The sequence below is a fragment of the Nerophis lumbriciformis genome, linkage group LG14 (genome assembly GCF_033978685.3).
Source record: "Nerophis lumbriciformis linkage group LG14, RoL_Nlum_v2.1, whole genome shotgun sequence".
NCBI classification, from domain to species: Eukaryota; Metazoa; Chordata; class Actinopteri; order Syngnathiformes; family Syngnathidae; genus Nerophis; species Nerophis lumbriciformis.
In genome coordinates this window covers 25,695,406-25,710,824 of record NC_084561.2, presented here as the reverse complement: position 1 = coordinate 25,710,824, position 15,419 = coordinate 25,695,406, and the positions used below count along the sequence as shown (strand labels likewise).

The following is a 15,419-nucleotide window of genomic DNA, read 5'->3' as shown; positions in this document are numbered from 1 at the left end:
TGCAGACCCACAATGCATCATGTATGTTCAGGCCCCTTACTGGAACGAATTAATATAATTTCTAACAACCTTGTCGGAAAACAAGCTTGCTGTCTGACAAAAAGCCCCATTCACTTTCCACCATTCACTTTTGTAAGATTGGATCACAAGAATTGCTTGGCTGCAGGCATAATATGTGCCTAAAATAATCAAATTAAATCTTTCCCCAGGAAATCTAGTCACTGACGTGTTGGTGTAACCATAGAAAAATGTTGTTTTTCTCCAAAGGTTGCAGAAAACATGATTGTCTTAGCTACTCAAACAAGCGTCCATTGATGTTGCAAATGGTAAATGGCAAGGAAAAATGCAGTGAGAAGCAAATCAACGAGTAAAGTAGTAGCAAGGGGAAGTCCTTGGGAAATCAAATAGCCTTGTGACTATTTGTTTTTTTATGCTGCTCCTGAACTCCAGCAAGAACACTGAATGACATTTTTTTTAACAAGCATCGAACATCTAAGATTATACCTTTAGTGACGATGGGGGAATCTTGTTGCTATTCAATGAGAAGCTCAGCCTTAACAACTCATGAACAATCCAAAAGTTAGGCGATTTGTATTTTCTGTGCTCGGTGCCGCTGACAACCTTTTGGTTGCCGGGATGTTCCTTTCCGTCACAGCTTTGCATGCGCAAATACAACAAATACATACGCCTGGAAGAAGACGGAGTTTGGATAATTTAGATTACTTAAGCGTTGCTCATCGCCATGCTTCACAGCAGACCAATGTGCCCTAACAATTGCAGCTGCCGTATGCTTGCAGTCAAACACGAGGCCATTCCTGGAACTGACATTTTTTTTCAAGAGGTCATAAATATTGAGCCTGAACTTAACAAACCAAAATAAACTGCATAAAAACTATGATTTATGGTTATGACTTAGCCAGAATTGGTACAGAAACTCAGTAGTATGATGGCACAGGTGTTGAGGTAAACATTAGCAACCAAATTGAAACAATTACGTATATATAGGTGCCTTGTTTTTGTGCGGAACTAAAATGAGGAATAGTTACCACTGAGTCAACGGACATGACGACGTTACGGTTTATGTTAGGTTTTCAGACGATGGTGAGCTTCTTGCAAAAATGCTCAGGTCGAAACCTTCAAAAATGTGTTTGTACTTCACCTCGAAACATGCAAACTTAGCTCCCTGCAGAAAGTGCTTGAATGTAATACTGTGCAAGTAAGATAATAAACTTTATTTTGCTGATTTAATACACGGCTCTTGCATGTAGGATTAACTAGCAAACACTTATCTAACAGTATGATCAAGTGTGTATCAATTATTGGAAAATGTTATGCACTTAAAGTACTGTAAAAAGTTGCAATTTTTTTGCATTCCCTGTGTTCTGTATTGCTACAGCTTGTGCAATTTATTGTAAATAAGATTTAAATTCGATGATTTTATTGTCAGAATTGTCTTTATATTATATTAGGGCATTGAAATGTGCATGTTACAAAATTCCGTAAAAATAAAAAGGCATTTGAATTACAAAATGTATGTTTTCCTTTTTTTGAGTACAGTAGCACTTCAGCTTATCATCGTAATTGGTTCTGTGACACTTGTAAGTCAAATCAACGCCTCCCATTGAATTAAATGTCAATCAATTTAATTGGTGCTTACCCACCTCCCCCATATCAGCACCATTTTAATATGTAACATTCTTTTTAAACATTTAGATAACAAATATTGTATAAAAACAATACAATAGCATGAATACAATCAACTACTGTAGTTTTATCAAATATTGTAATAATAATGTACAGTTTTAACTTTGGTGAGTGGACTTCTACAGTTAACAAAACCATCCATCATGTGCTATAGCCCATGCGTGCAATATATTTATATTTTAATGTTCATATTCACCATATTTATTTCAGGTTACCTCCTCAGAACTGTGCACTTTAATTCTAGTTTTATACTTCTCAGATTTTGCATATTTTCTTACACACTTTATATTTCTTTCATGCACTGATATTGGTGGTGCTCTAATCTCATTGTGACAATAAAGGCATTATATTATATCTCCTTCCAGCTGCTCCTCCATCAAACACACCATCAGCAGCTTTTTCTTATTTTCATGGATACATTTCCCTTGTTTAGATATTATTTTAACATCCTTGACTGGCTGGCATTAGACCCATTCTGCTTCAGTATGGTGCAGACTAGCATTGATTCGCTCCAATTGCTTCGCCAATTCATGTTTTGGAGCATTTATTTCTTTAATTGAATGAATATCATCTGCTTTTCAGCACTGTCCTTTACACTTACTCACTTCCTTCCTATCTCCAAACACTTTCAAGTTGAGTTACCACTGTACTAGCTGGGGCACTGTTTCAAAAACCATTTCATTGTGACGATACACAACCCCAATTAAGTGTAATACAACCGAAGATAACTTGAACTTTTCATAGAAAATGTGCTTATTGATACTAACCAAAAAGAGCAAAAAATAGAAGCAAGGCAACTAAATACTACTGACACAAAACATGAGTAGTTTTAAATGAATAAAGACGGAGTATTATACAGAAAGTCTAATGAGGAGCAAGCAGATTAATGAACTTTATCAAATTCAAAGGGGAAATCTGCCATAAAAGCTCATAACATAAGAAAATGAAGCACTCACGTCGTCAAATTCCCAAAATAAATGTAGACGAAAGAAGAGCCTCCTCTTATTCGCTGACGTGTGTGAAACAGCTTTAATAAATCTTTTTGTAAGTTTTTTTTAGAGCCGCTAATCATTGGGACAACATAAACTCAAAGTTCAGGTGTGGTTTTTTTCATTGTGTCAAAATAATGCATACTGGTTTGGCTTTATCCAACTCATTAGATGAACAATGACCTACTTTCTTGGGATTATTTTGTTTGACGTTCCCCTTCAGCGATTGACAAAAAATCTGATCATAATTATTTACACTGACTGGAGAGAGCCTGAAGTGTATGTTGTTTTATTATCAGTTAATTGGTATTCTACTGGATACAAGTGTGCACGACACATCTCAAACAAGCTGTTGTTGTACAGTGCATCAATAAAGTATTCACAGTGCTTCACTTTGCATTTGTTGTGTTAACAGCCTTATTCCAAAATGGAATTCATTCATTTTTGTCCTCGAAATTCTACAGACAATGCTCCATAATGACAATGTAAAAACGTTTTTTTTTAAATCCATCCATCCATCCATTTTCTACCGCTTATTCCCTTTGGGGTCGCGGGTTTTTTTTTATGTTTTGCAAATTTATTAAAAATAAAAAAATAAGAAATCACATCTACATATTATTCACATCCTTAGCGCAATACTTTGTTAATGAACCTTTGGCAGCAATTACAGCCTCAAGTCTTTTTGAATATGATGCCACAAGCTTGGCACACCTATCTTTTGGCAGTTTCGTCCATTCCTTTTTGCAGCAGCTCTCAAGCTCCAATCAGGTTGGATGGGAAGCGTTGGTTTTCCTCCAGAATGTCTCTATACAAAACTGTATTCATCTTTCTCTCTATCCTGACTTGTCTCCCAGTTCTTGCCGCTGAAAAACATCCCCACAACATGATGCTGCCACCACCATGCTTCACTGTAGGGATGGTATTGGCCTGGTGATGAGCGGTGCCTGGTTTCCTCCAAACATGATGCCTGGCATTCACGCCAAAGAGTTTAATCACACAAGATAATTTTGTTTCTCATGGTCTTAGAGTCTTTCAGGTGCATTATGGCAAACTTTTACGAAGCAATGGCTTCTGTCTGGCCACTATACCACACAGACCTGATTGGTGATCGGCTGTAGAGATGGTTGTTCTTCTGTAAGGGTCTCTTCTCTGCTGTAGCTCTGAAAGAGTGACCATCGGGTTCTTGGTCACCTCCCTGACTTGGGCCGTTCTCCCCCGACCGGTCAGTTTAGGCAGCCGGCCCTCTAAGAAGAATCCTGGTGGTTCCAAACTTATTCCATTTACGGATGATGGAAGCCACTGTGCTTATTGGGACCTTCAAGGCAGCTGATATTTTGAGATTTGTGCGAGCCAATCCTGCCTCGGAGATATACAGACAATTCCTTCGACTTCATTCTTGTTTTGTGCTATGCAATACACTGTCTATTGTGGGACCTTATACATAGACAGGTGTGTACGTATCAAAATCATGTCCAACCTACTGAATGTACCACAAGTGGACTCCTATTGAGCCGTAGGAACATCTCCAGGATAACAGTTGAAACAGAATGCACCTGAGCTCACTTTTGAGCTCCAAGGCAAAGGATGTGAATTTCTATGTACATGTATTTATTTTATTTTTTTTAATACATTTGCAAAAATATCTAAAAAAAAAAAAACTTTTAACATTGTCAATATGGAGTATATGTGTTGATTTTTCAGGACAAAAATGAATTGATTATATTTTGAAATAAGGCTATAACATAGCAAAATGTGGAAAAAGTGAAGCGTTATGGTTGCCTTCTGTATGCACTGCATGTTCTCACTTAATTTCATCCATCCATCTATTTTCTACCGCTTGTCCCTTTCGGGGGTTCATGTGGCTATTCAGCTCAACCTGCTAGCCTGCTGCAAACTGGAAATGTTCTTGTTCATTGCTGCCCTCTGCTGGCTAAGTAAAATACAAAAATGAAAGTGCAGCACACAAAAAGGAGAAAAGTATCACACTGAATTTGATTAGATTTTTTTTTCAAACCAAAGCCCTTCAAGTGCAAGTCACTGTGAAAGGAAAAGGAATGTCAAAGGTGGGTATTCATGATGTATTAAAGCTATCATCCTTTCAAACTGCAGAGATAAAGATGTATTTAAAAGCACATGTCATGAGATGAAGACAGTTCCGGCTATTCTAAAAGATTTAAGGTTTTGTCATACGAGTATTTCCTCTAGTTCTTTCCTGGCTCTGATGAATGCATCCAGCGATGGCTCCAATTTAGACTACAGAGAGTCCAATCTGGTCATAGTGGGATGACGTAGTCCAACTGCCCTTTGTCGGTTCAACACATGACTGTTGTGACTTTAAAAATGATAAAGAATAAGTGTTGTTTAAATGCCTGAAATGGGGAGTACATTTTCAGTAATAGAGTATCTATAATTAAGATGCTATTCTATGAATGTTTTGAACTTCTTCGTCATGCTTTAACTGGTTTTACTATTAACCATGATTAAAAAAAGTCACAATTATTTCATCACAAAAGCTCTTCTACAACGTGGGTTTCAGTAGTTGGTAGAGTGGCCGTGCAGCAATCGGAGGGTTGCTGGTTACAGGGGTTCAATCCCCACCTTCTACCATCCTAGTCACGTCCGTTGTGTCCTTGGGCAAGACACTTCACCCTTGCTCCTGATGGGTGCTGGTTAGGGCCTTGCATACTTGCAGCTCCCGCCATCAGTGTGTGAATGTGTGTGTGAATGGGTGAATGTGGAAATACTGTCAAAGCGCTTTGAGTACCTTGAAGGTAGAAAAGCGCTATACAAGTATAACCCATTTATCATTTATTTATTTATTCTCACTGTGAACAGACATTATGTTAGTATGTCATTTTCAGCAAATCTGCACGGAACAAAAATAATTTACACCAGTGTTATACGCTTGAGTCGAGAGACACGCTGGTATGCTACATTAGCTTAAAAATGGCAATAGGACAAAGCAGCAAACTTTTCCCACCCCAAAATAAGCTGAAGTACAGTGTGGGAACATTATGAGTACCTTAAAAAATGACATTGAAGACGATGGCTAAAGCTAACCCTTTTGCCAAACCTGCCAAAAAAAGTTGCGGCTACAGGGTCTTACATATGGTGCAGCATGTGCGGGATGACCACACAGCTTTACACACCAAAGTAAAGCCAACACATGTACTGAGTTAAATTATTTTAGTGGCAAGTTACTTTATGAAGAATTGAGCTAAACATAAATATGTCACTTACAATCAGTAGCTTAGCATTGAGTCAGTTCAGTGTAAACAAACAGCAACATGTACTCCGGTCAATGGCTAATTCATTCAGTGTTGATACAGCAAATGTAAAACACTAACATAGCATCAGGAGTTTGTAGAATGACAGCCCTATACCATGGGATCTAATTATGGGCATTCCAGTTATTAACACAGCATAAAAATGAATAAATAGGCATGGGTGGCAGTTGATGACAAATAACACTTGAGTTTATTACCCACATGTGTAACATTTTCCTCTGAGGGTTCAACAGTTAATTATTGTCTTATATAATAATACAATTATTAATTTACTCAATAATAATTATTTTGTTTATATTTATTATTTTGTACTGCTTGTATGATGTTACTATTTCATTACTGTTATTTCTGACAGTGATAAATAACATCAAAAATCTCTAAGGAATGTCTGTGATTGTATACAATTATTCATTGCATAATAATCGTAAATGTGTGATTATTACTCAGACTACCGGTATAATCATACAGTCCAAATCTATAATCGTTGCATCCCTACACATGACAAGCCAGTGAGTGCTATGACTGTAAACTGAGCTTATGAAATGTATTTGTGACACCACTATGAAATTAAAAACTAATGCTTATCTTGATGGATGGGCCAGACAGCAAATGTCTGCCTTGGCTGAGGAAATGGTTCGTGTGTTAAGTGGCTCTTACACAACTATTTTTAGTGCTATGTAAATCATTCATAATTTGGCCAGGGACAAATCCCCGTCATTTCTTGTCTCCTGTCATTAAATTCTGATATGTCATTATGTGCATCAGGAGAGTGTGGCAATTGAAATATGGCAACTAGTCCTAAAAGATAGCCAGCTCTCTGCAAGCCTTAAAATCAGCTCTTTGGTTTTATCATCAGTTAACATTGAAAATACCATCTTGCAACTTACAGCATCTGATTGATAAACTAACCTTTATGCTTACATCTCATGACTGAGGCGCATCTTTTTAGGTGTGACAACTTTGACCTTGTCTTTTAAATTATAAACCAGATACATTTAGTGCATGGCTGCAACTCTGTCAGTGGTGTTTACTGATCAAGAAAGAATTCTGAAGGATGTGCTTCTGTCTACATACTAAGATTGAGTAATGCTGCAAATCCAAAAGGGTGCATGATTAAAAAGACCCCCAGGATTTTACAACATTGCGATTGCCAATCCCTGCCAATTATGTGCAACCTCGCAATTTTGTCCAATACCTATAACTTCCACGGACATTTTGGCCATTAATCATCATATTTACCAATCAAATTCATTCCTGAGTCGCTCTCAACGTAAACACGCACAACAATGGTCTAACCAAAACAAAGTGTTCTTCCATTGCCCACTGCACTTCCTACATTGACAGAATGTGGATGTGTGAATACAATCTCTAACAATAAACCATAGCTATAGATCACTCACTCGGTTCCCAAATGTTGTTAGTGAAAGTCGGGGTAAGCTTTGTGCAATGTGATGGAACATAAACGGTTTGAGTATATGATTAAATCGGCAAGCACTTTTAAACTGCAAAATGTACACAGAAAATGCCTGCAATGACAGAGCAGACAGCGGGAAAAGAGGCACCAATGGTACACTTTAGGAATAAAGAATACCGGTATATTGAGAGTGACCTTGCATCTACATTTTATCGAATAAAATTGAGTGTTACACTTCTCAACCATTCTAATGGCATTACATATTTACAAGGGAAAATACTAGAAATTAAGAATAGGAATGGGCCCTGAATTCTGTATTTTTATAGATACCAACCTAGCTCCGTCGGTAGTACCAGGTACCGGCTCATGTAAAATCAAACAATGGCATAATTCGATACCGTTGTTGCATGCGACGCCACCTCGGGCTCAAGCATTTGGGGCCGGGGAGCAAGAACGCGGAGTGAAATGAGCCAGACAGCCTCTTTTTTTCTTTTGTCCTGTCCAGCTTCTCAGGCAAATCATATTGTTGATGTAGATGCCCATATCGGCTGTTCAGATTTACTTTACAAAAGAGAAGTGTGGGATACTTGTTGCCTTATTTGTGTTTGACTTTATTCAATGTATTTATATTATCATTTGGTGCAGCCGGGCCGGAGCAGGAGGGGATAGAAAGAGAAGAAAAGGAAGACAGAGGGGGGAATTGTGGGGACAAGAGGGGGATAAGACAGAGACGAAAACAACAGCAGCAAACACAACAACAACAACAGCAAATACGATATGTACAAATATGATAGTAAACGTGATAGCAAAGAAGCAGTTAGTGGAATAAATAATAATACATAAATGGCAATGAACATTATTACTTTACAAATGGAGCAATACAAATACCAATAGAAATAGCGCTATTGATAATGAATAATAACAATCATTTACCTCTATTATCAACAATACAATTGTTCAAATGCAACAATACATATATGTAATGATAACTAGAGATACAAAAGAAAGCAGATAAATGGAGGGGAAGAGAGAGAAGCCAGCTATATTAACCTTGTAGATTGTTATAGTAACAATAGGTTAAGCTTTGTCAGTGTGCCAAGTGTTACCCAGTTTCCCCTAGGGCAACAACGTTAATATATGTTTGATGAAACGTGATTATATGCATGAGTGTATGTATGTATATATGTACTTGTATATGTACAGTATGTGTATATGTATGTTTGTACAGTGAATGTATATGTACAGTATGTGTATATGTATGTTTGTACAGTGAATGTATATGTACAGTATGTATATATGTATGTTTGTACAGTGACTGTATATGTACAGTATGTTTATATGTATGTTTGTACAGTGAATGTATATGTACAGTATGTGTATATGTATGTTTGTACTGTGAATGTATATGTACAGTATGTTTATATGTATGTTTGTACAGTGAATGTATATGTACAGTATGTGTATATGTATGTTTGTACAGTGAATGTGCGTGTGGATGTACGAACTATGAGTGTGTAGGTATGTACTGTATTTGTGTATGCATGTGGAAGCGTAGGTACATGTGTGTGTATGTATGTAGCTGGACTGCCTCTAAGTAATGTCGCTTTGTTCCATGCCAACAAAGCAAGCATGCCTGATAGAAAGCGCTCAAAAGTAAGGCTCACTTTTGAAAATATGCCGGCTCGACGCTAATTCACATTGAAGCTACTAATTAGCATCAGCAATTTTACGTGGTATTTTAAGAAACTCACATTTGGTAATGAAAACTGAAACTAAGATGGCTGTTACACTTTGTAGGACTAAGCAAAAGACAAGACTGAACACTTTCAGCTTAATGGCAAAGACTACTTTCTGACTACGGCCACACACTACAGACTACTGCCATCTAACATCTTGGAATGGCATAACTATCGACTATTTTTTATTTTTTTTAATACTAAATACTCGTATCATATGTGTATGTATTGTATCTGCTGTTGTAGTCATGTTGTATTTGTAACAAAAAAGAAAAGACCGATACCGATAAAAAGAAGCCGAAACCAATATACGTCAAAATGTCAAATATCGGCGCCGGTAATCGGTTGAGCTTTAATTGCAACTGTATGCAAAGTCTACTATGTAATACAGGATTTGCAAATGAGACTGTGTGAGAAAACTAGATATAACAACTGGACAGCACAGTTATCATTATCAGCCCAATATTAAATGAAATAATATTTTTATTTTGAATGTTGTCTATCTGTGTTGGCTCTGCAATGAGGTGGCGACTTGTCCAGGGTGTACTCCGCCTTCCGCCCGAATGCAGCTGAGATAGACCCCGAAAAGGACAAGCGGTAGAAAATGGATGGATGGATGGATGGATGTTGTCTATCTGTGTTGGCCCTGCGATGAGGTGGCGACTTGTCCAGGATGTGCAGCTGGGATAGGCTCCAGCAACCCCGAAAGGGACAAGCAATAGAAAATGGATGGACACATGGACACGCAAAAGTACCAAAAATGACAAGTATCGATTCCTGGGCACCGGGATTTGGAACTGTATCGGTTCAAATGTAAAATGGTACTCATCCCTAAACTTTGATATACTTTAATCTGTGTACAGCTGGTATTTCTATAGAATTTGTTCCTTGAGTGTGTTTGTCGTCAAGCATTTAGTCATCATTAGCATAAATTATTCTATTCTATCGTATTTTTCGGAGTATAAGTTGCTCCGGAGTATAAGTCGCACCGGCCGAAAATGCATAATAAAGAAGGAAAAAAACATATACACTATATAAGTCGCACTGGAGTATAAGTCGTATTTTTGGGGGAAATTTATTTGATAAAACCCAACACCAAGAATAGACATTTGAAAGGCAATTTAAAATAAATAAAGAATAGTGAACAACAGGCTGAATAAGTGTACGTTATATTGTCATATAACGTACACTTATTCATAAATAACCAACTGAGAACGTGCCTGGTATGTTAACGTAACATATTATGGTAAGTCATTCAAATAACTATAACATATAGAACATGCTATACGTTTACCAAACAATCTGTCACTCCTAATCGCTAAATCCGATGAAATCGTATATGTCTAGTCTCTTACGTGAATGAGCTAAATAATATTATTTGATATTTTATGGTAATGTGTTAATAATTTTACACATACTGTAAGTCGCTCCTGAGTATAAGTTGCACCCCCGGCCAAACTATGAAAAAAACTGTGACTTATAGTCCGAAAAATACGGTACTTGTTTTCCATGTGAAGGTTGAAGAAATATGTTTTAGTATTTGCAGGACTACAGATGTACAGTACCTTGTTGTTGCTGAATAAAGCCTATTTTGCACATTTCTTTGTGCCATGTTGACAAAATGCTTTTCTCAGTGTTTTTGTTCTTTATATTTGTTCATTAATTACTTATTAGTTAACATGTTTCGCTATTACAATCACGCACAGAGAAGCGTTGTCTGTCTGCTCCTTTCTTTAACCGCTTAGTGTTGCAGTGCTCGGCAAAAGCAATCTTTAAAAGTATATTTTAGAAGCTTTTCATGAAATCTGAGCCCTTTGTAAATAGTGGAATATAAAAACAATCAACTTATTGAACTCAGCAGAAGGCATTTTGGTTTGAAATATTGGAGTCCACTGGTATTTTGGAAGGTGGTCGCTATTAATAGCAGAGAAAAGTGATTATCTTACCAATAATTTTATTGACTTTTTTAAGTGTTTCACCGTAAAGAGATTAATGAGTGTATACTCGCAGAATACAAAAAAATAACTGTTAGGAGTTGTTCAGGAGTGGATCCCAGATTAAATAGAGAGTAGGATTTGAGAAAACAAGAATTTTAACACTCAGCAACAAAAGGAGAAGAACTAAAAACTATGACACAATCAGGAGCCGCCAGTGCCACAAAAAAAACCTAGAAAAAAACAAAACTTTAAAACACAAATAGCCATAGTGAAGGCTAGGAGCAAATCGAGCAAAACAATCTCAAGGCATAAGGATATGATGGAAATGCAAGCGACAAAGTACAAGGGCAAGATCCCGCGACAACAGGTTGGGGCAACAGCAGGTATATAGTATAGGTGGGGATGACGGCCAAGTGGGCTCGATTACTCCCACCTTTACTTTGGTGTCATGGTAACTGAATGTGAAGACAACAATTAAACGAGAGCAAAACCAGACCAGACAGCATGAAGACAAAACACAGATATACAACAATGATAAACACATTGAACTCAGCCTTTGGCATTTTGGTTTGGAATATTTGAGTGCCATCCATCCATCCATCCATTTTCTACCGCTTGTCCGTTTCAGGGTCGCGGGGGGTGCTGGAGCCTATCTCAGCTGCATTCGGGTGGAAGGCGAGGTACACCCTGGACAAGTCGCCACCTCATCGCAGGGCCAACACAGATAGACAGATAACATTCACTCACATTCACACACTAGGGCCAATTTAGTGTTGCCAATCAACGTATCCCCAGGTGCATGTTTTTGGAGGTGGGAGGAAGTCGGAGTACACGGAGGGAACCCACACAGTCTCAAGAACATGCAAACTCCACACAGAACAATCCCGAGCCCATGATTGAACTCAAGACCTTCGTATTGTGAGGCACATGCACTTAATTTATATAATTTATAGGCTTACTTTATGCCATATTTATGTTTTTAATTTGCAGCCTTTTGTATTGCCCACACAAGTGAATACAGCCTTAAATGTTGTGCAACAGCCGGGTTATGATATCCATCCATCCATGTTCTACCGCTTATCCCTTTCAGGGTCGCGGGGGGTGCTGGAGCCTATCTCAGCTACAATCGGACGGAAGGCGGGGTACACCCTGGACAAGTCGCCACCTCATCACAGGGCCAACACAGATAGACAGACAACATTCACACTCACATTCACACACTAGGGACAATTTTAGTGTTGCCAATCAACCTATCCCCAGGTGCATGTTTTTGGAGGTGGGAAGAAGCCGGAGTACCCGGAGGGAACCCACGCAGTCTCGAGAACATGCAAACTCCACACAGAACGATCCCGAGCCCATGATTGAATTCAGGACCTTCGTATTGTGAGGCACATGCACTTAATTTATATAATTTCTAGGCTTACTTTATGCCATATTTATGTTTTTAATTTGCAGCCTTTTGTATTGCCCACACAAGTGAATACAGCCTTAAATGTTGGGCAACAGCCGGGTTATAAAATTATATCATTTAAACTGTATTCTACCACTTTATATTGTAATCTACCAGTTGTTATTTCCCTGATTTTTAAAGAGGACTGAGGAAGGAGGGGTCGTCTTATATTTGGGTCAATGCACGACATATATTGTTTGAACAGCATGATACTTACTGCATGTACTTATATTAGCACGTCCCACGACTGGCAGAGCTCTTCTGGTCCTATTAAAACGGTAACATGTGTCACAACAGCCTTAACTTGACATTATACAAACCGAATGTTTATCATAGAATGAATAATTCACACTATTTAAGCATATAGAATCCCATGTTCAAAAGTCAACGGTACATACACTGACATTACCGCACACATAACTATGAAGTCGCGTGATGATTACAATGCAGTGTTTACGAAATTGTACACGTAAATGAAGAAGAGAGCACGTATTGCTAAGATATATCAGCACATAAGGGTTAAAAGTACTTACGGCATTTTCGGGTATGCAAAACTGGCGTCTGTTTGACTTGTTTTCTTATTGACACTACGCCGACATTGTTCCGCTTGCACAACTAAATTAAAAAGCTCAGTGTTGTATGTAAGTAGTAATGGGTGTATTTTTAACCAATACTTCGTGTGTAATATGTTTATGTAATATAATATGTAATGTGTCATATGTAAACCTTAAATGGCCTATACTCGCCAGTTAACATCACTATTAACACTAGATGCCGCCATTTTCAAAAGACTGAAACGACAAGACACAACTCTACTACCTAGTGCGGTTTGCCTGCTTGTGGTAAGGAATTAAAAACATTGTAAAATGCTCAGCCTAAATACGCACCAATATTTTGTAGTGGAACTCAAAGTGTTAAAGAAGTATTAATTTGATTTTTGAGCCAGCAAAAGGGGGGGAGGCACCTTTAGATGTTAACGTGTGTTTCTTCCGTGCTCTTTAGTGGTGAACACACAACGTTGCCAAAGCAGGCAGACCTTAGTAACGGCGATACTTTGTTCGCTGCAACATAACCAAGCTAGTTAAGCCAATCAGGTTAGCCGAAATGCATTCGCTAGTCTGTTGTGATTCGTAAAACAATTGCCCTGATTTGTTGTTGTGGGACAGAGTTGGAAAATATATTCAAGCAAAGATGTCTTATTTGGAGTCATCTTCGGCTCCTGGTGATGAGGACGAAGCTTTCTACTTGCAGTCTAGAGCCGCCTACGTAAGTGTGTTCAGATCTAGCCTGGCAAATATCTCCTCGAAACAGGAATTATGTCGAGGTAAGTCATATTTTTTTTAAATAGCACAAGCCTACTTATCTACTTATTTGACGGGAAAAGGAAAGCCTCCTAAAATATTTTTTCAACGGTATCTCATTAGATTTACATCAAAACATTTTCCTTTTCCATGTCAATGTCTTACAATGGAACATATTCAATAGCTACATACAATCGTGGTCAAAAGTACACATAAACATAATGTCATGGCTGTCTTCAGTTTCCAATCATTTCTACAACTCTTATTTTTTTGTGATAGAGTGATTTGAGCACATACTTGTTTGTCACAAAAAAACATTCATGAAGTTTGGTTCTTTTATGAATTTATTATGGGTCTACTGAAAATGTGACCAAATCTGCTGGGTCAAAAGTATACATACAGCAACATACAGTATCAATGTTGGTGATGTAGAAAAGTTACAATCAAATCAAATTAGCTTCTTGGCATGGCCTCTTAACTTCATGTGAGTGATTATGATTGACAACACCTGTTGACTTCTCTGAGCCCATTTAAATAGGGCTCATGTGATGCAGTCATTAGACTCGGTTACAAACGCAACAATGGGAAAGTCAAAGGAACTCAGCACAGATCTGAAAAAACGAATCATTGACTTGAACAAGTCAGGAAAGTCACTTGGAGCCATTTCAAAGCAGCTTTAGGTCCCAAGAGCAACTGCGCAGACAATTGGTTTGTAAGTACAAAGTGCATGGCACCGTTTTGTCACTGCCACAATCAGGAAGAAAAGGCAAGCTATCACCTGCTGCTGAGGGAAAATTGGTCATGATGATCAAGAGTCAACCGAGAACCACCAAAAAGCAGGTCTGCAATGAATTGGAAGCTGCTGGAACACAGGTGTCAGTGTCCACAGTCAAGCGTGTTTTGCAGAGGCTACCATGCAAGAAGGAAGCCCTTGCTCCTGAAGCGACACCTTAAGGCTTGTCTAAAGTTTGCTGCTGATCACATGGACAAGGATAAGACCTTCTGGAGGAAAGTTCTGTGGTCAGATGAAACAAAAATTGAGCTGTTTGGCCACAATACCCAGCAATATGTTTGGAGGAGAAAACGTGAGGCCTTTGATCCCAGGAACACCTACCGTCAAGCATGGTGGTGGTAGTATTTATTATGCTCTGAGCCTGTTTTGCTGCCAATGGAACTGGTGCTTTACGGAGAGTAAATGGGACAATGAAAAAGGAGGATTACCTCCAAATTCTTCAGGACAACCTAAAATCATCAGCCCGGAGGTTGAGTCTTGGGCACAGTTGGGTGTTCCAACAGGACAAATACCCCAAAACACACGTCAAAAGTGGTAAAGGAATGGCTAAATCAGGCTAGAATTAAGGTTTTAGAATGGCCTTCCCAAAGTCCTTAGAATGGCCTTCCCAAAGTCCTTAGAATGGCCTTCCCAAAGTCCTGACTTAAAGGTGTGGACATTGCTGAAGAAACAAGCCCATGTCAGAAAACCAATAAATTTAGCTGAACTTCACCAATTTTGTCAAGAGGAGTGGTCAAAAATTCAACCAGAAACTTGTGGATGGCTACCAAAAGTGCCTTTTTGCAGTGAAACTTGCCAAGGGACATGT

General features: G+C 38.3%; 2 protein-coding genes across 6 annotated transcripts in view; both read left to right on the top strand.

Annotated features, from left to right (window-relative positions):
* The window catches only part of alg6 (ALG6 alpha-1,3-glucosyltransferase), a 494,479-nt gene extending 481,132 nt beyond the window's left edge, over positions 1 to 13,347 (top strand). For 2 of the 3 annotated variants that reach the window (XM_072914667.1, XM_072914666.1), the window contains 2 exons: positions 12,158 to 13,158; positions 13,267 to 13,347. The gene's annotated coding sequence lies outside the window, so the exon portion shown is untranslated. Of the gene's footprint in view, positions 1 to 11,695; positions 12,136 to 12,157; positions 13,159 to 13,266 lie in introns of those variants that run through there. The other variant, XM_072914665.1, reaches the window with a different exon arrangement.
* The window catches only part of efcab7 (EF-hand calcium binding domain 7), a 31,557-nt gene continuing 29,341 nt past the window's right edge, over positions 13,204 to 15,419 (top strand). The window contains exons 1-3 of one of the 3 annotated variants that reach the window (XM_072914661.1): positions 13,204 to 13,359; positions 13,520 to 13,611; positions 13,684 to 13,841. In XM_072914661.1, the coding sequence (XP_072770762.1) occupies positions 13,709 to 13,841 (133 nt within the window). In that variant the 5' untranslated portion in view covers positions 13,204 to 13,359; positions 13,520 to 13,611; positions 13,684 to 13,708. Of the gene's footprint in view, positions 13,360 to 13,465; positions 13,842 to 15,419 lie in introns of those variants that run through there. The other 2 variants (XM_072914662.1, XM_061975725.2) reach the window with 2 other exon arrangements.